Raw genomic sequence first — 19129 nt, 5'->3', positions numbered from 1 at the left:
TTGTTAATTTCCATTCACCCTATACACATCATGTGCTACTCTGTCAATACACTTTATCTCATTTTTTCATGTCAACACTTAATCTGTACCCTTTCAGAGCTGAGGAAGTTGTGAGTCAGTGACACAAAGTAACCTGTCCAGTGCTACAAAGGTAAAAAGTGGAAGAACTGCAATTTAAAACTAAGTCTGTGACTAAATAACAACTGTAAGTCAAAACATATGCTCTTTTTCCTAAAAAACCTACACTTCTTTCCCATATTAAATAAACTTTTGGAAAGAAAGGTGCTCTCCCCAAAAATGTTTAGTAACAATTTTCTTAAAAAAACAATTCCTGGGTTGATATCCTATGCCAGAAATATAAAGCTATCTACAACAGAGACAATATATCTATAAAATATCAATGTCATGAAGGACAGAGAAAGGCAGAGGCTTGTTTGAGATCAAAGAGAACTGACTAAAGAGACATACAACAGAACTCAATGCATGATCCTAGACTAGGGAAAAAAAAACAACTTGTGAAGGACATTACTGAGTCAATAGATCAATGTGGAATATGGGCCATATAGAACACAGAATTTTATATAATGCATAGAAAGTGCTAAATTTCTTGATTTTGCTATGAGAATCTCCTAGTTATAGGGAATACACACTAAAGTATGTGGCAAAGTGTTAACAAGCAGTAAATCTGGGTACTGGTTATATGAAGTTCTTTGCATTATTTTTGTAACTTTTCTGTAGGTTTGCAATAATTTCCAGATAAGAAGGGGGTACAAAGTATCTAAACTCAAAAAGATGACTCCTGCTTTCAAGACATTTACTAACAGAAGAGAGAAAACATTCCTCTACCTTCTCTGTACAAGATGCTAACAAAATGTTCATATTTTACCCAGGTGCCTTCAGCTCTCTCTCTCTGATCCTCTTGTGGTTTAACATTTACAGGGTGCTTAATTAAGTAATTAAACACCACCACATCCGGTGGCGACAAAGGTAAGAAATGACCTAGGGGACTAAGCGCAAAGCTCTGGTATAATAACTCTGGATTCTAATCTTCCATCATTTAGAGTAATAATTTTTACATCAATAAATGAACTAGAAGAAGACATTCATAAGATAACTGGGTTGCTTAAAATTATTAAAGAAAATTATGGAGGGTGTGATTATATAATTCAACAAAATGTACTAAGCTCTTATTACATAATATGTTCTGTAATACAAAGTCCACATTATCAACACAATGTAAGCTCCTCTTGTTTGACAGTGGTTAAGAAACAATAACTACTTCCTTCTAAAAGAAGATTAAGGCTAATGTGAATTGCAAGGCCACATACCTCAGTTTAATGTCTAACTGCTGCTGCTGCTACTAAGTCGCTTCAGTCGTGTCCGACTCTGTGCGACCCCATAGACGGCAAGCTTAAGTAATTGTCTAACAAGCTTAAGTAATTTTAGCTGCAAAAAGACACAGTTTAAAATACCAGGTCTAGTGTCAAGTGGTGAGTTCACAATCTAGCCTAACTCCGTCAGTCTCCATGAGGAATCTAGTCATGGATTTCCAACATCAGTAAAGTTCTAAACCTTGTCTTTTGACATTTTTTAACTCTACTCTTAGAATTTAGATTGTATATACAATGACGTCTTTAAGATCAAGGGAAATACAGTTGAAAATATCAATACAAAAATAAGAGTATTAAGAAACAGTTTATAAACTATTAAACAATATACAGTTTATTATTGTTGACTGTTCTTGATAAAAACGATCCTGGTTTTCTGTTTTATAATAGAATTTTTCATATAAAGTGCCAAAGTTCTAAATCCAGTCTTTGCTACTTATTTTAGTATTCTAGGGCCAGTCACTTATTTGCAAAGCTGCATCTGACTTCTGGTTGAGAAAGTGATCACACACACATTTACCTCCTCTTATTCTCTAAACCCCTCTGAAATGTCAGTAAAATTTTACACATGGGAATACAGCCATGACATAAACAATCAGGGTGGGAGGAGTATGTTAGTAGACAAGGAATTCTGACAAATTCTGGAAGTTAGAAAACAGACACAAATGTAGTGATAAGTCAAAGTAGAAGAGTTGATAGCCATTCTGCCCTGCAGCCTCAGCAAGGCACCACACTCAGAATTGCCAGGCGAGGGAAGTATTAACAGCATTCAGGGAAATTAATTACCAGAACTTTTAAAGAATGGGCCAGCTGCCCACTGCTGCCAGCACCCATCCCAGGAACATAAAATCATTTGTCCCCAGGATAAAAATGGGGAGCTGCTACGGAAAGAAACTGGAAGAGCCACCTGGGCAGGGTTTTGGCCAAGTACGGGAGGCTGGCTCCCCAGGACCACAGTCCTTTCATTGGGGGAAGAGAACTGCAAATCTGTCCCCTTGCTCCCTAACCACATGCCCTAAAGTAAGGTCTGCCAACTTACTGGTCCTGCTCAGAGTATAGAAGGCTTGTTGTCAGTCCTTCCATCTAGGGAAAGCCCTGTGAGAAACCAACCACAAACAAACCTATGCCCATTTTCTACATTACCCCATCCAGGCTTTTTCATAAATAGGAATGGACAATTAAGGCTCACCAGCCTTTTGGAAAAATCAATAACATAAAAGAGTAAGATCAAGATGAAAAGCATGCGTGTATGCTCAGTTGTGTTTGACTCTTTGCAACTCCATGGACTGTAGCCTGCCAGGCTCCTCTGTCTATGAGATTTTCTAGGCAAGAATACTGGAGTGGGTTGCCATTTCCTCCTCCAGGGGATCCTCCCCATCCCAGGATTGAACATGCGTCTCCTGCATTGGCAGGCAGATTCTTTACCACTGAGTACCTGGGAAGCCCCAAGATGAATAGATGTAATGATAATTCAGGGAACAAAAGAGAGTTTGAAATATTCTAATAAGTAACCCAATAGACATTTGATAAGTTTTGGCATCTATAAAACAAATATAAGCTACTATGATAGAGCGGAGGTCAGAGAACAAAAAAATTTCTTGGAAATTAAAAATGTGATTGTAGCCAAGTTCATCAAAAGATCTATAAAATAAATTTGAGGATATCTTCCAGAAAGCAAAGGAAAAAAATCAGTCAGAAAACATGAGAAAACTGAGTCATGATGGTCCAATAGCCAACTAATAGAAAAGGCATAAAAATCAATAAGAAAGAAGAAAGGGAGGAAATAAACAAATAACGGAAGAAAACTTTCCACCCAAAGGACATATTTTTAGATTGAGAAAGTTCACCTGATACCAAGCAATGAATAATGAAAAATAACCCACAAAAAGACACAATTTTGTGAAATTTCAGAACATCAGGAAGATATATTTGAAGCTTTCAAGAGAGTAAAAAAAAAAAAAGATTACCTACTGTAATAAAAAAATGAGAATTAGATTGGCATCATGGTTCTCATCTGTGAAACTCCATTATGGAATGACTGAGAGCATTCCGTACAAAGCAAGAGCTTATCCAGGATATTGAAATCATCTATCCTCTGGATAAAGTCAAACAAGAAAATGAATCTCAAAGGCACTCAGTTTTTAAGCAGATAAATCGCTACCACTTAGGACACAATCTCTTAAAAATTACAGGTAATCTTTTTAAAAGTGATATATAACAACACAGCCAACTAGTAGTTTCAGTAATAACTTCCTTGCAGAGTTTAACTGGTCTGTACTGCTCCCTAGAGTCAATTTAACCTGCATGCCTTAATACCCAGGAATATTTTTCATCATGGTATTACATCAGAGAAAGTATCTGATGAAGATCCAATGTTAAACTTGCTCAATGCACAGGATATTTTTAAAGTAAACCTTTAATGAGGTGTAACATACATACAGGGAAGAGTACAAATCACAAGCATTCAGTACGATGATGCTTCACCAGTGCAGATTATAACCAGCACCCAAATCAAGGAATCAATCACAATCAGAACCCAAATATTGTCCGTCCTTCCTTCCTTCATGCTCCCTTTGTGTCTATCTGCTCCCCAACCCAAAGGGTAGTCATTATCCTGACATCTAACCCCATAGATTAGATCAGTACCAAGAATATTTAAACAAAAGATATCTTCTTTGTATTCAGAAAATGGCCAGGCTCTCACCTTGACCCGTCCTACAAAGGACCATTTCAGGGCATCTTACGGATCCAGTTGCCTTTTCAAAGGTCACTTTCACTTTTTCAAGGATATTTAAACAAAAGAAGCCTTCTTTGTATTCAGATAATGACCAGGCTCCCACCTTGACCTGACCTACAAAGGACCATTTCAGGGCACCTTGTAAGACCCAGTTGCCTTTTCAAAGACCAATTTCAATGGCAGAGATAGAAATATTTCACTCAAAATAATGACACCTGAAGAAAGTAAGATTTGTGAAGTTATAGTATATGAAATATCAATCTGAGGATCACCAATCATTTTAACTTAATACCTATGGGTAGGCCATGGATGTAGTGTTTTATAAAACATACTTTGGAGTTGAACCTTTGAAAGCACTTTGCTGAAGCTCCATTTCTAACCAAAGCCTTCCATAGTTTCTGCTTCATGTTCCCACAGACTGACACTTTTAAAAAAGGAGTACAGAATGTCTTGGACTGTACACTATAGTCTCTCACTCTGGAGAATTTGGCTTCAAGCCCCAGACATAGAGCATCTTGGGAGAAGAAAGTGAAGAAAATACGGAAAAAAAAAATTTCTCCTAATAACTTTCTTAGGAAAGTGGGACCTGTTACAGGTAACAAAAGACTGGAGGTAACTTGTATTCAGCTGAGTACCCTGATGGGTTATTTTAAGGTCAAGACAGAACTTGAGCTGAGTCTGGCACTAAAGGCAGTAAAGGAGACAGCTACATAACTCTATTACCATAAAAGAATCTGGGAAAAAAAAAAAGAATTTTGAGTTTACCAGGTATTCAATAAGGCTAGAGTGAGAGAAAGGGGAAGACAATCTAACAAGATGGCCAGAGGCTGAGATGGCCATTGTCAGGAGGCACAGCCAGTGTGAAATTCCTGACAATGGGCGGGTACAACAAAATGATTTACATACTTAGTTGCCCCTTGAACATGGTTCCATCTATGTGCAGATTTTTTCAATAGTAAGTATCATAGTATACTTACATAGTATACTTACAGGTCCGTCACTGGATACCTCTGTGGATGTGGAACTGCGTACACGAAGGGCAGACTACAAGTTATTCTCAGATTTGACTGTGCAGAGGGCCACCATCTTTAACTCTGCCTTGTTCAAGGGTTGACTGAAACATGCCAGTTGTCTACCATGTAGTACAACAGGGTAATTCTCTCTTGCACTCAAGGTGGCTTGGGGTTTTCCCCACATTTTGATCCACATCCATGACAGAGATCAAAGCACAGAATTTAGACCAAGTACTTTGTAAAGCTGAATACAAAAGAGTCAGCTAGATCTAGGTAACCATGAAATAAAAAATTACCCCATCACTTCCTACCAGCTTTTCCTCTACCAAGAATTTGTAGAAACCAGAAGAGAAACAGTGTCTAGTGCATTACAGGTATTTAATAGATAGGCATCAAATGAGTGAGTTAGTTCACTGGCTTTTCATAGAGTGTGAAATTACATTTTAGGGGCTGAGCAAATATTGCCTACATTTTAAGCAGCAGGTAACACTAGCTGACACGTGAAAAGTTTCACCTTTTCTGAGGAAAAACAGCTCCTTTTACAAAAGATGTTCCATTTTTTTCCCAGCAAACCATGAAAGTGATTAAAATATACACATTTATAAATCACCTACTTTCTAGAAAAAAGAAAAGGACACAAAACTAATGTGAATTCTATATCTTCACTTAATGGCTAAATCTTAATTTATGAGAAAAACATAATCCCAAACTCTAGTAAATTATTCAAGTATTTGGGCTTAAGGAAATATAGATATTCTAATCTGATTTATTTTTCAAGTACAAATATATATAGTCTCTTCAGCAAATGTTGCTGGAACAGCTAGACATCCACAGGTCAAAAAATAAAGTTTGACTCTTATATTTCTTTCTATTGCTACACACACAACACTGCTTTGTTGTTGTGTTGTTGTTGCTTTTTTTTTTTTTGCCACACTGCACAGCATGTGTGATCTAGTTCGACCACCAGGGACTGAACCTACATCCCCTGCAGTGGAAGCAAGGAGTCTTAATCACAGGACTGCCAGGGAAGACCCCCCACCCCCTTTTTTTTCCCATTTTGTATAAATATACCAAAAAAGTCTGTGTGTATATACACATAAGAAACTCAAAAATGAGGAATTCCTTGGTGGTCCAATGGTTAAGACTTGGCCCTTTCACTGCCAGGGCCCAGGTCCAAATCCTGGTAGGGGAACTCAGATTTCACAATCTGCATGGTGTGATCAAGAATGAATCAAAGACCTAAATATAAGAGCTAAAATCATAAAACTCTTAGAAGAAAACACAGGGGCAATCTTCATGACCATGGACTTGGCAATGGTTTCACAGAATCAACACGAAAAGCATGCACACCAAAAGAAAAGTTAGGTAAGCTGGACTTCAAAACTTAAAGCTATGTGTTTCAAAAAACACTAGAAAGAGAGTGAAAAGACAATTCAGAGAATAAGAAAAAATATCTGCAGATTGTGTCTGGTATCTCAGGTATAAAAAGAACTCTTAACAACAAAAAAGACAAACTCCAATTGAAAAACAGGCAAAGGACTTGAATATGCATTTCCCCAAAGATGACATACAAATGGTCAAGCAGCACAAAGATGCTCAACATCATTAGCCACTGCTACTGCTGCTAAGTCGCTTCAGTCGTGTCCGACTCTGTGCGACCCCATAGACAGCAGCCCACCAGGCTCCTCTGTTCATGGGATTCTCCAGGCAAGAACACTGGAGTGGGTTGCCATTTCCTCCTCCAATGCATGAAAGTGAAGTCTAAGTGAAGTCACTCAGTCATGTCCGACTCCTAGCGACCCCATGGACTGCAGCCCACCAGGCTCCTCCATCCATGGGATTTTCCAGGCAAGAGTACTGGAGTGGGGTGCCTAGGGAAGTGCAATCAAAACCAAAATGATCTACCACTCACATCTACTAAAATTAAAAGAGAAGACGATAAGTGCTAATGAGCAAAGTCTACAAACAATAAATGCTGGACAGGGTGTGGAGAAAAGGGGACCCTCTTGCATTGCTGGTGGGAATGTAAATTGATACAGCCACTATGAAAGATGGTATGGAGATTCCTTAAAAAGCTAGGAATAAAACCACCATACGACCCAGCAATCCCACTCCTAGGCATATACCCTGAGGAAACCAAAGTTGAAAAACCACATGTACCCCGATGTTCATTGCAGCACTATTTACAATAGCTAGAACATGGAAGCAACTTAGATGTCCATCAACAGATGAATGGATAAAGAAGCTGTGGTACATATATACAATGGAATATTACTCAGCCATAAAAAGGAATACATTTGAGTCAGTTCTAATGAGGTGGACAAACATAGAGCCTATTTTACAGAGTGAAGTAAGTCAGGAAGAGAAATATAAATATCTTACACTAACACATATATATGGAATCTAGAAAGGTGGTACCAATGAATTTATTTGCAGGGCAGTAATGGAGAAAGAGACATAGAGAATAGACTTATAGACACGGGAGAGGAGAGGAGAGGGTGAGATGCATGGAGAGAGTAACATGGAAACTTACACTACCATATGTAAAATAGATAGACAATGGGAACTTGCTGTATGACTAAGGGAACTCAAACAGAAGCTCTGTGACAATCTAGAAGGGTGGGGTAGGGAGGGAGATGGGAAGGAGGTTGTGGAGAGAGGGGACATGGGTGTACCTATGGCTGATTCTTGTTGATGTATGACAGAAAACCACAAAATTCTATAAAGCAAATATCCTTCCATTTAAAAAATAAATTAAAAAAAAAGTGCTGATGAGGAGAAATTTGAACTTGCATTTCATTGCTGGTGGGAATGTAAAATTGTACACAGCTGTGGAAAATAGTTTGGTGGGTCTGCAATAAATTAAGCATAAAATTATCATAGGACCCATAATTCTACTCTTAGGTATATGCTCAAGTACATATGCTTAAGTTTATATCCTTAAAACATAAGTCCACACAAAAATGTTCATAATAGGCAAAAGATGTTAACAGCTCAAATCCCCATCAAATGATGAATGAACAAACAAAATATAGTCTATGCATACAGTGGAATATTGTTGTTGCTGTTTAGTTGCTAAGTCCTGTCCAATTCTTTTGTGATCTCATGGACTGTAATCCACCTGGCTCCTCTGTCCATGGGATTTCCCAGGCAAGAATAGCAGAGTGGGCTTGTCATTTCCTTCTCTAGGGGATCTTCTCCACCCAGGGATCAAATCCAAATTTCCTGCATTGGCAGGTGGATTCTTTACTACTGAGTCACCAGAGAAGCCCAAAAGGGAATGTTACTCAGCCGTAAAAAGGAAAGAAGTACTGATACACACCATGAAAGAACTTTGAAAACACCATGTAAAATGAAAGAGTTAGTGAACAAAAGAGTGAGTGAACAAAAGGCCACACACTGTATGATTCCACTTATATGAAATGTCCATAGAAAGAGGAATGGGAAGTGACTACTCAATGAGCATGAGGTTTCCATCTGAGCTGATGAAAATGTTCTAGAACTAGACTGAGGTAATACATGAACGTATTAAACTGTGTTGTGAATGTGTTTAATGCCACTAAAAAGCACACTTTTTAATGGTAAATTTTATGTTATGTGTCTTTTGCCTCAAAAGTAAAATTAAATTAAAAAGACAAAGTACAAGTGTGGTCTTTGCATATGATAGGTACTCCATAGTTGCTGACTTTAATGACTGGACAGCATGATCTTGGTCAACTCCAGCTTCCAGCGAAACCAGACATGGCTCTAAACAAACACGGCCCTATAGATTTCTAAGCTGTTCTGCCTGAGGATTATACACAAAGGCTTAGCAACTATATTCTTTCCCCTTTTATGCTAACCCCACACCTGTGCTAGAAGCCTACATTATTTCTTGCCATCCACCAGAAAGGCAAACAGCTTTGTTCTATCAGTCAATCAAAGCTGAGAAACAATAGTAACAAGAGTTAGGTGTTACTTAAGAATTAGGTTGGGAGGTGGTGCTCAGGAGATATTTCATTTGACTATGACAAGACATTTTCAAATATAAAATGATAGAGCTTCACAGTAAATCTGAAGTCATATACTTACTCTAGACCAGTTTCTCAACGTTGGCACTACTGACATTTAGGAAGGATTGTCCTGTGCATTGTAGGATGGTCAGCCACATTCCTGGCCTTGACCCACTGGACATCAGTAGCATTCCCCAGCTGTGGCAATCCAAAATGTCTCCAGGTATTTGGCCACTCGGGAAAATAACCCTTAGTTGAGAAACACTGCCCTAGATAAATATACTGACCACCTTATCTAACATTAATATATATAAACTGATGTACCCTAGGGATTGGGTTGAGTTGAGAAATTAAGAGAAAAGAGGACAAAGCAACTTAGACCAACTTGGATTGCTATGGATCAGTCTCCTGAAAGCTAACATGTTTGGGGAAGGGCTGTGGGAAAATCCAAGCAGAGAGAGCTGAAATTCCCGAAGGTACATTTCCAGGACCAGATCAGATCAGATCAGTCGCTCAGTCATGTCCGAGTAATGGCCAATCAAACTAAGGGGAGCGGGGGTAAAGCAGCAAGCACCTAGTGATAAATGTAAATCCATTGTTCTGTTTAAGTCCCTTGTGGATCAATAACACTTAAAGATGCGTAAAGAAATGGTCCCTGCTCTCTGCCTGCCAGATGTAAGCTCTCTGGATAAAAGCAGCTATTCAGCCACTAGCAGGAAATAAAGAAAGGAAATGCCTACCTGAGAGTCCCATTCTCTCCTTTGTCCAGGCTGGTGAACCGGCTGTAGAGGCGGGTGATCTGACTGTGGGAAACTGAAGAACACAGAATTAGTTGCAGTTGGAGAAGTTGTCCTCTGGTCAAATTCAACCTGAATGTGAGTGACCCTTTGGAAACCAGCTGCCCTTCTGGTCCCAGCTCACCATTAAATGCTTCAAAGTCAGTAAAGTGGTGCGATGTCTCAACTAACTCACCTCTAGCGTGCCAAAACAGAAAGAATGAAAGGAGTTAGAAAATAAATCAAGAGTAAACAAAATTGACTCTCAAGAGTGAAGTCTAGGGTTAATTAAGACTCTGTGTTAAATGTCAGTTGGTTAAGATTTAACAAAACAAAGCTAAATTTAGTTTAAAAGGAAAGTGTGAAACTTTCACCTTTCAGTACCCTGACTTAGAAGCTATGAAAATTCCAGCTTTGATCAAAAACACATCCCTATTAATCAGTTTGGTGTTTCAGACTTGCGCAGCTGGGTAGGTAACATGTGCTGAATTAAGGACTGGGGCATGTGAAACAGACAGTATTTTTAAAATCTAGTTTACTTTTCCTCAAGCATCAGTGACTTTTATCTTTTTCCTCAGGGCTGATCTTTGGGTAAAAGATCACTACAGCCTTGGGTCAGCCTCTTTCTCTGCAACTGCATGAACTCCACTGAGTTCCCAGTAAAGGAATGGGTTCCAAGAAAGAAGATTAGGCAATCTGTAAAATGGTTGTGCTATCTTCAGATGACATCTACAAGGAAGTTACTTTGTTCCTCATTTTGCACTAACTCAGGTACAAGCTGACAATGAAAATGAGGCACTAACCACAGGTAGACAATGAAACTTTGAAAATGCAAAAAAGGAATTTCTGGGAAATAGTTTAATCTCGTGGTAGACTGGAGATAGGAGGGAAAAAAATAGTTATCAAAGGAGAAAAGACAACAGCCAAAAAGGGTGTGACAAGTGTGGACTTTGTCCTAGGCTGTACCTTCAGGGGTAAAGGGGTGGCTCAGGGAGTTCTGATAGTTGTCCTCCTCCCCCAGCTCATGCAACAAAAACCCACTCGCAGTTTTGGGAACAATGGGACAAAATTAACACAGGCACACGCAGGAGAAACAGGAAGTGAGTGGCCCAAAGCTAGTATGAGAGGACACCCTGGGCCAAGCAGTAAATTCTTCAGCCTCAGGTTTCAAGCCAGCCTGGGCTCTGTTCTGTACTAGCTCTCAAGGAGAGCAGGGAGCAGAGGAGGAGGCAGAACCACCCCTGCCAGGGCAGAGCCAGCAGGAGCTCAGACACTGAGGAAGCCGGTGGGGACCTTTCTGCCCGACATGCAGGTGTGCGCAGCTCAGTAAACACTCCTCTGCGAGTCAGGCTGACAGTCTGATTCCAAACATGGCACCACAGCTCACCAATGAGGGCTGAGTGAATGGGGTTGTGCAGTGAACTAACTCAGTCCAGGAGAGAAAAGTGCTTGGCCAAGGTCTGGCACCTGGTAAGCATGCCAGGTTAGCTATTATCATCATTATCCTTATACTGTGAGCCTGCAGGTACAATTTTACTGCTGTACTAATTAATATCCACCTTTCTCTTGATTCTGCCAGCCACAACCGTCTTCTTCAGGAACCTGAATAGGCTATGGCCTCAAGCCTCAAATGTTGCTCTAGAACTAAAGTTTTTTTTAGTTTTCACAAAATAAGTTGGTTCAAGAATGACTAACTTTCTCAAAAGACTTTTGAAAAGACAAAATTTGTTTGCAATATCAATGCCACTGTTTTCATGAATTCATATATTACCTAATATGTCACTTGTGCACTTTACATAGTTATAATAGCTTATTTTTCATTTATTAATTCATAATTTTTCTATATTGCTTTGGAGTGCTTTTTAATAACTTCATAATATTTAGCCCACGGGGTCAGTTTTTAACACTTACAGTGTTATACTTCAGGTTACTTTTCTTAAACAATGATCACATTCAAGTTGTATTTCTTTTTATACTAGGTTGTTTTTCTTAGTTTGAGAAAACAATCTATCCACATGGTAAAAATAGTACAAAAAGTGTACATAATGAAAAGTCTCCCCAACCCCCGAATTCCTCAGTCTTCCTAGCCAGAGTCAAACTTTCTTAGGTGTGATAATAGTATTGTGGTTATGCAGGAAACAAATCCCTGTCCTCAGGAATACATGCTTAAGGCTTAAGGGGTGAAAAGTTTGGCTATCTGCGACTTTAAAATGGTTCATCAAAAAGAATATATATACACACACACACACACACACATATACAAATAGACAAATATAGCAAAACGTTAACAACCATTGAATTAAAATGTTGAATTATATGGATGTTCATTATACTATTTTAACTTTTCTGTATGTTTGAAATTTTTCATCATAAAAAGGTGGGGGGTAGGGTGGGGGAGGTACAGAGTTCTGCAAATCACTTAATCCAAAACCAGCTGAAGATGTTAGTAATATGTGCAATGCTCTTTCAGTAGGAGCTGGAGACAGCAGGGTCTTCTGCAGTGGCAGAACCCTCAGGCACCATGGCAAGGCAGCTGAGGGCCATGACTGTGTCGTGTGTCATGAGGCAGGAACAGCCTTCAGTTGAACTTCCACTTACATTCTAGCTCAGGAAATTATTCTAAAGCAGTTGCCTTTGCCAGGCTTGTGCTCTTTGTTACAATTACAGAGAAATCCACACTAATGCCATCATCACTACACCCTTTCAAACAAACAGAACTTCACTGGCCTGTAGAACTTACTTCCCAAACCTGTTCCGCACCTTTGCCATATCACGTGACACATACCAGAAGACAGAGACTAAAAATAAATCAATTGGAATTTATCACTACTCAGCTGGTGTGAATTGTTCCTCAAGGATTATGTGGCTATTTTCTGTTGTAAAGGTTTTAAGTAATTCACAGCCAGGTTATTGCCATATAGTTAAGTGAACTAAGGGTGGAGCTTTCAGAAACTCCCAAGACACTCTGACCTTTCCCCTACTGACAGCTTTTTCTCAAATGACTTTAACTTATGGAAATGCTGAAGTGTGAAAGAAGGTAACAGAACTAAGACAATATAGCAAATGTTTTATGCCAACCCGTGTCTTTAGACAGTATTTTTTTTTAAACTCTTGGATATATCAGGATTTCTACTCCTTCCAAAGTTTTATTTCTTCAAGTTGGGAAAACGTGATTCCTAGTCCAATGTCCCCGGAAAACAGAAGAAGTGCAAAATACTGTCACCTCTCCAGTTATATACTAGACATGGTTTTTACAACTAGCATATGCTAATGGTGTTTTCACGATAAGATGATTGTTATCTATAGTTCGAAATGAAAATAGCTAACACCTGGAGCTTATTACATACCCAGACACTATTCTACATAGTTTACATAATTTTTCTCATTTAATCCTCACTAGGAATTCAAAAAGTTGTACTATTTTTATTTTCGTTTACAGATGATGAAACTAAAGGTGTACAAGGAATTCTTACTTAGAAGTACTTTTCTAAACACTTAAGAGATTACATTTCAAATACCGGATAAACTAGTCATATATGAATTCTAACCAATTTAGACTTACAAATAACAAAGCTTTCATACTGCATATAAAGTCAGTTTTACTTATTTATGGTACATTTTCTTCTGGCAAAGGGAGTAGTGAAATGTCTTGTACTTGTTCTCAACTTGAAGTGTTTCGGAATGACAGTTCCCCAAACTCTTTATAGAACAAGAAGCAGAGGAAAACAGGGCTAATTTCATCACTCTACACCACCCTCAGGTGTTTGCTGATTTTATTCTTCTAAACCTTTTGCATCATGCTAAAACTATTGCTTTAAAAATCAATTCTGCTGATGGGCACTAACTGGAGAAACTGACAGCTCAACTCCCACAGCAGAAGAATGACAGCGTAGCAGGTCAGGGGAGATGCCTGGAAGCCACTCAAAATGCTCTAGCTTAATTTATCCAAATCTAATCAATTGATGCATATATCATGGCCCAATTCCTATCCTCCTCAAGGCCAGTTCACAATGACTGTTTCCTGAGTTCTGGAAGGGGTGCTACATAATTTCAGGTATCTTATGTTTGATGCTTGGCACCCCACTCCAGTACTCTTGCCTGGAAAATCCCATGGATGGAGGAGCCTGGTAGGCTGCAGTCCATGGGGTCGCTAAGAGTCGGACATGACTGAGCGACTTCACTTTCACTTTTCCCTTTCATGCATTGGAGAAGGAAATGGCAACCCACTCCAGTGTTCTTGCCTGGAGAATCCCAGGGGCAGGAGAGCCTGGTGGGCTGACGTCTATGGGGTCACACAGAGTAGGACATGACTGAAGTGACTTAGCAGCAGCAGCATGTTTGATGCTAATCCTAACTCTTGTGGGCTTATCTCCATGACCTGGTTGTGGGCATCTTTTGTCACTAGCTATTTTAAATACCCAGTATTGTACTGAGTATGCTGCTGCTGCTAAGTTGCTTCAGTCGTGTCCGACTCTATGCGACCCCATAGATGGCAGTCCATCAGGCTCCTCTGTCCCTGAGATTCTCCAGGCAAGAATACTGGAGTGGGTTGCCATTTCCTTCTCCAATGCATGCATGCATGCTAAGTTGCTTCAGTCGTGTCCGACTCTGTGCAACCCTATGGACATCAGCCCTCCAAGCTCCTCTGTCCACAGGATTCTCAAGGCAAGAAAACTGGAGTGGGTTGCCATTTCCTTCTCCCCGTACTGAGTATAGATGCTGCAAAAATTTAATAAGGACTTGTTTCATTACACTTTCTGGCTCAATATGTACATTTGTCCTGGTATGGCTGAGACTCTCCCTCAGGCTTGATTCTCTTTTCGGCAACTAGGAAAATAGCTCGGCAGGAGTACTCCATTCTCACAGTCACACAGTGAAAAAACCTAGAGTCCTAAGGCAATCAAGGCCACTTTCATTTGGTGGAACGTAATAAAACCAGAATGGGATTACTGCTCCCTTCCTCTTGAGGGAAAAACAGCTTTTTCCCACCAGCACTCTGGTTTATACTCCCTCATTATGTGACTCTTTATTTTAAGAAAGAATGCTTTAATTCTGGTGTCACCTTAGACCTAAAGTAGTTCTTATGTTTACAAGTGTGGCCAGAGGTCATAGCCACAAGATGTAATAAAATGCTTGCTGAATCCAAACCATCTATGTTTCTACTCTTGGAATCAGAGTAAGTAATAAAATGACCACAAGGTCAAGTGGCTAAACAACTACTGCACATTATAAACATCTACCTACTTTCTTGTCTTCATTCAAAATCATAAAAAGGACTCATTGGTAGGTGGTGAGCTCCTTAAAATCTTTATAGAGAAGCTTAACAACTAAGTTAGGAGATGCTGAAAACAGTAAACCAATATGACAAGGGATGAGGCTAAATAACATCCCTTCCAACTTGAAGATTCTAGAAAGCTGGGCTATCAGAAAGCATGGGCTATCAGAAAGTATTTATTTAATTGATCTCAGGCCACCCTTGCCTGAGTGATTCTGAGGTTCCCCCAGCACTCAATATTTTCTGCAAATGAATCACTGAGTTACTTTGTGGCCATCTCATTAACAAAAACAGAAATTATGAAGACTCAGAGCCCAGATGCTTACATAACTCATGTAAAATACAAGAGTCATAATGGATTACTGAGAAATATTGTATCCATTATCAAGGGCTACACAAATGTACCATGGTGTTTTACAGGGCTTCTGAATTCACAAAACCCTGTTGCCTCTTTCAGATTCAGAGGAAGAGATTAGACCACAAAAATCAGTTCCTCTACAAATTCACTGAGATTTTTGGAGCACATCCAATTTCCATGGCGACTGCATGAAATACACCAGCATAGTAGAAATCAATATATCTGAAATTAGGACAGCCAGCATCCTCAGTGTAAATAAAAAACTGGTAGTCACAACATCTGCACTTTTTCTCCACAAGCTCAGAATGAAAGAAGTCTCATACTCTCAGACTCCTGACTCTTTACGGTGTTCCATCACCAGGTCACATCTTCAAAAACCTTACTACACGATCTCACTTTCTAGATTTATTTTTCCAGTTGCGGCAAGAATTTGTCTGATTTCCCACAGTTGTCAGTGGTTTTAAGTCCTTGTTTAGAAACGTCACAGGAAAGAAGACAATGTTTTCTACAGGACCTATCCAGAGTTCCTGAATTTAAGTTTGGTACGAGGAAAGACAAAGGAAAAGAGTTCGGGGACTTTCAAGAGCAGGGGAAGGAGAAAAGAGCGGGATCAGTGATTTACGGGTGATCGCGACTCCGTCTTTGATGAGAAGGGGAGCCGCACAAGAGCCAGAGTCCCACCGCGGGTAGCCTTAGCTGCAAGAACAGTTCCTCCATCATCCCCGAAGCTCCAGCGCTGGAGGATGCCTAGGAACCCCCAACCTCTCAGCACCCCAGCTCCAGATCTCAGCGACAGTCGCCCTCGGTCGTGAGGCCAGCCAGAGGCGCCCGGCCGCGTTCCCACCCCCTACCCGAACTCACAGCCAGTTTCCTTCTTGATCTCCTCGAGCTCTTCGTCCCGCAGTAACGTGGAGGCCCGGGACCCCATCACCAAGCCGGGAGCTCCGCTGGGAGCAGGGGCGCCTGAAGCGACAGAGGCGGTAAGAGGGAGGGACGAAGGGGAGGAAGGGCCGGGGTCAAAGAAGGGAGAAGGCAGTATTTCTACTGCGGACTGGGAAGGGAACCCAGGGGTGGTGCGCGGCGATAGGCAGGCCGGAGGCCCAGCCAATTGGGAGTGAGGCTGCGCTTAGCGTTGAAGCCGACGTCGACGTTCCTAGCTCCAGCCCCGAATGAATTAGCCCAGCGCCGGGCCGGGTCTAACTAAAAACGGACCACGCCCCCGGAACCATGATGCCACCGGTCTTAAAGGGGCAATGCCACACTGTGCCTAGCGCCCGCAACTAAAAGGGCAACACCATTGACCCACTGTTTTACAACACACTGACCTGTGGCAGTCAGTGTAGCCAACCTGTTTATCACAGAACTCTAACACTAGAAATCCCACCCTACAGTTAGTATGGATTGCGGAGAGAAACAAAAAACAGAGCGGCAAAACGTGGCTTGGTTGAACGCTAGGGTGTGTCTCCTGGGAACTGCATGCTGGGAGTTGCATTGCACCTCTGCATTTTTTCCTGGAGGCTCTCTCTCCTCCAAGCCGCAGGGGGAACTCGCGAGCCAATCTCGGGACCGCGCGCCGATTGGCTCCTCGGGAAACAGCCGGTAGGCGTCGGCTCCAGCGTGTCAGCGCCCTAGCTGCGTACTTTCTCTAGTTGATTTCGGGATTGCTCTCTGTTAACTGATACGTGGGTTTGGAACTTTCCGAGATTTCTTCCTTAAAAGCAGTCCTTCTCTTTTCAGTTCAAGATTGAAGCTCTAGGAATTCACCGTTTGGCTGAAACAGGCACAAATTTCCGTTGGAGAAAAGAAAAAAAAAACCCTAACGGCGGAGGACAGTTTAACGTATGGCCGCCGTTTAAGTTTCTTATTTTGCCTTAAAAATGAGGAAATTTGCATTTTGTTTTCATGGCATATTTTTGTTTTCTTGAAAACGTTTAAAGCCACCTATCGAATTAGTACACCTTCTCAGGAGAACCAGTTCATTTGCTGTGGCTTCAATGCCTTTACACCCCTTCGCCACCCCTGTTATTTTGTACAAAACTGGTTTCACTTACAGAAGAACCAAATTCTGACAGATCTCACTTAGTACCTAAGCCCTAGAAGACTGTCTTAGCGGGCTGGTGGTCAACTTAGGTTACGGAGGTTCTAGTTACACTGAGTTGTTTTCATGATTGACTTGCTCTCTTCTAACTTAATGATGTCTGCCTTCATCAGCAAAGGGTGACACGTTGGATATGCCCGCCTCGGCCACAGGAGCTTCTTTTTATCTTAAGAGTATAAATAAGTACGGTAGAAAAATCTGTGTTGTCAGCAACTTGAGTGTCCGTTTTCTGAGTGTGCCGTGAAGCCCATCTCTGGATCCTGACCTTACTCCTTACTAGTCTTGAATCTTACCTTTTGCAGTCGTCCGCAGTAGAGCTATCTTTGCTTTGTGTTAATGTTTTTCTGATTTACTTTAACATTTCTTAAATTTCCTTTTTTCCCCAAGCATTTCACAAGCTTATTTATATATCTTTTAAAAATGTAAGTTAATTTTTATCTCTAGTAAGGGCTGGTTTTTCCATTTTTATATTCTCTTTTATTTCTGTAAAAATTCCCCTTTTGCTTGTTGAATTGACTGGAACAAGGAAGAATTATTTTTCCAGGCACTCTGGTGACTTTGTTCTGTGTTCCCTCTGGAAGCATAACACTCGGTGCTGCACTCGTCTCCACTAGGGGCCTGGTTTTAGTTCAGGTTCCACTACTTTCTAGCTGTGTAACCTTGGGCAGGTGTCTTAAATCTTAATTTAAGCCTCAGTTTCTACATATGTAAATCAGGCAGTTGTTGTAGGCAACAAATAACAGTTGTGAAAACACTTGCTAGACCTTAAAATATTAAAGTGTAAGTTATTTATCTGGTTAAAAACACTATGTAACTTCTCACTTTCTTCCTAGATGAATTGGGCCTTAGTTATTTGGTCAATGTTTTGTAGTTAAACTAAGTTGCAGAATTCACTAGTTGACTATTCCAAGTGTGGTGAAGGCAAGCCACTTTTAAATTTAAACCTTTTGGAGGAACACTTAGCTGAGGTTCAAAATACAAAGACATCCAAATAACAGGATTGTTCTAAAAGATCTTTTTTTAAAAAAGAATTCATCTTTTAAATTACAGTATTACACTAAGGAATATAAGAGTATCTACTGTGAATGATAGTTATTTCTGCAAGATAAAGTTTTTGTGCATTTCTGTATTGTTATCCTTTTTATAATGAGCATACATCATTTTTACAAAAACAGTTGAATTTTAGAAAACCACTGTGTGGCATGTGGCGGTTTAATCTGTCAGGCTGCACATGACTGGTTGGTGACATCACAGCAGCCCAGTCCCTGAGCTGTGGCTAAGGTGGGGTGGAATGGCCCTCAGAGTGACAATGGCAATTGGATTGGTAATGCAGAAATTGTGATAATTCTAACTCACTTATTCTTTGGTTGTTAACAGTGTGAAACTCTGGAAGTGTTATTAATCTAGAAGAGGTTATATCCAGAAGAGATTAGATCCTGGACATTTCTGGGTAAACAATTCATTGCAACATGTGTTGTCAAGTGTTTGCCAA

At 40.3% G+C, this 19129-nt stretch overlaps 2 protein-coding genes across 9 annotated transcripts in view; one reads left to right on the top strand and one right to left on the bottom strand.

Annotated features, from left to right (window-relative positions):
• The window catches only part of CHP1 (calcineurin like EF-hand protein 1), a 36798-nt gene extending 19795 nt beyond the window's left edge, over positions 1 to 17003 (bottom strand). The window contains exons 1-3 of one of the 2 annotated variants that reach the window (XM_055537432.1): positions 16865 to 17003; positions 16401 to 16502; positions 9871 to 9943 (exon numbers count right to left, since the gene is read on the bottom strand). In XM_055537432.1, the coding sequence (XP_055393407.1) occupies positions 9871 to 9943; positions 16401 to 16467 (140 nt within the window). In that variant the 5' untranslated portion in view covers positions 16468 to 16502; positions 16865 to 17003. Of the gene's footprint in view, positions 1 to 9870; positions 9944 to 16400; positions 16734 to 16864 lie in introns of those variants that run through there. The other variant, XM_055537431.1, reaches the window with a different exon arrangement.
• Positions 17004 to 17013: 10 nt separating this feature from the next.
• Positions 17014 to 19129, top strand: part of EXD1 (exonuclease 3'-5' domain containing 1) — a 41901-nt gene continuing 39785 nt past the window's right edge. For 3 of the 7 annotated variants that reach the window (XM_055537418.1, XM_055537417.1, XM_055537413.1), the window contains exons 1-2: positions 17145 to 17378; positions 19015 to 19087. The gene's annotated coding sequence lies outside the window, so the exon portion shown is untranslated. The other 4 variants (XM_055537419.1, XM_055537416.1, XM_055537415.1 and 1 more) reach the window with 3 other exon arrangements.

This window comes from Bubalus kerabau, chromosome 10, assembly GCF_029407905.1.
Source record: "Bubalus kerabau isolate K-KA32 ecotype Philippines breed swamp buffalo chromosome 10, PCC_UOA_SB_1v2, whole genome shotgun sequence".
Classification (NCBI taxonomy): Eukaryota; Metazoa; Chordata; class Mammalia; order Artiodactyla; family Bovidae; genus Bubalus; species Bubalus kerabau.
This window is presented reverse-complemented; position numbering and strand designations above follow the sequence as displayed.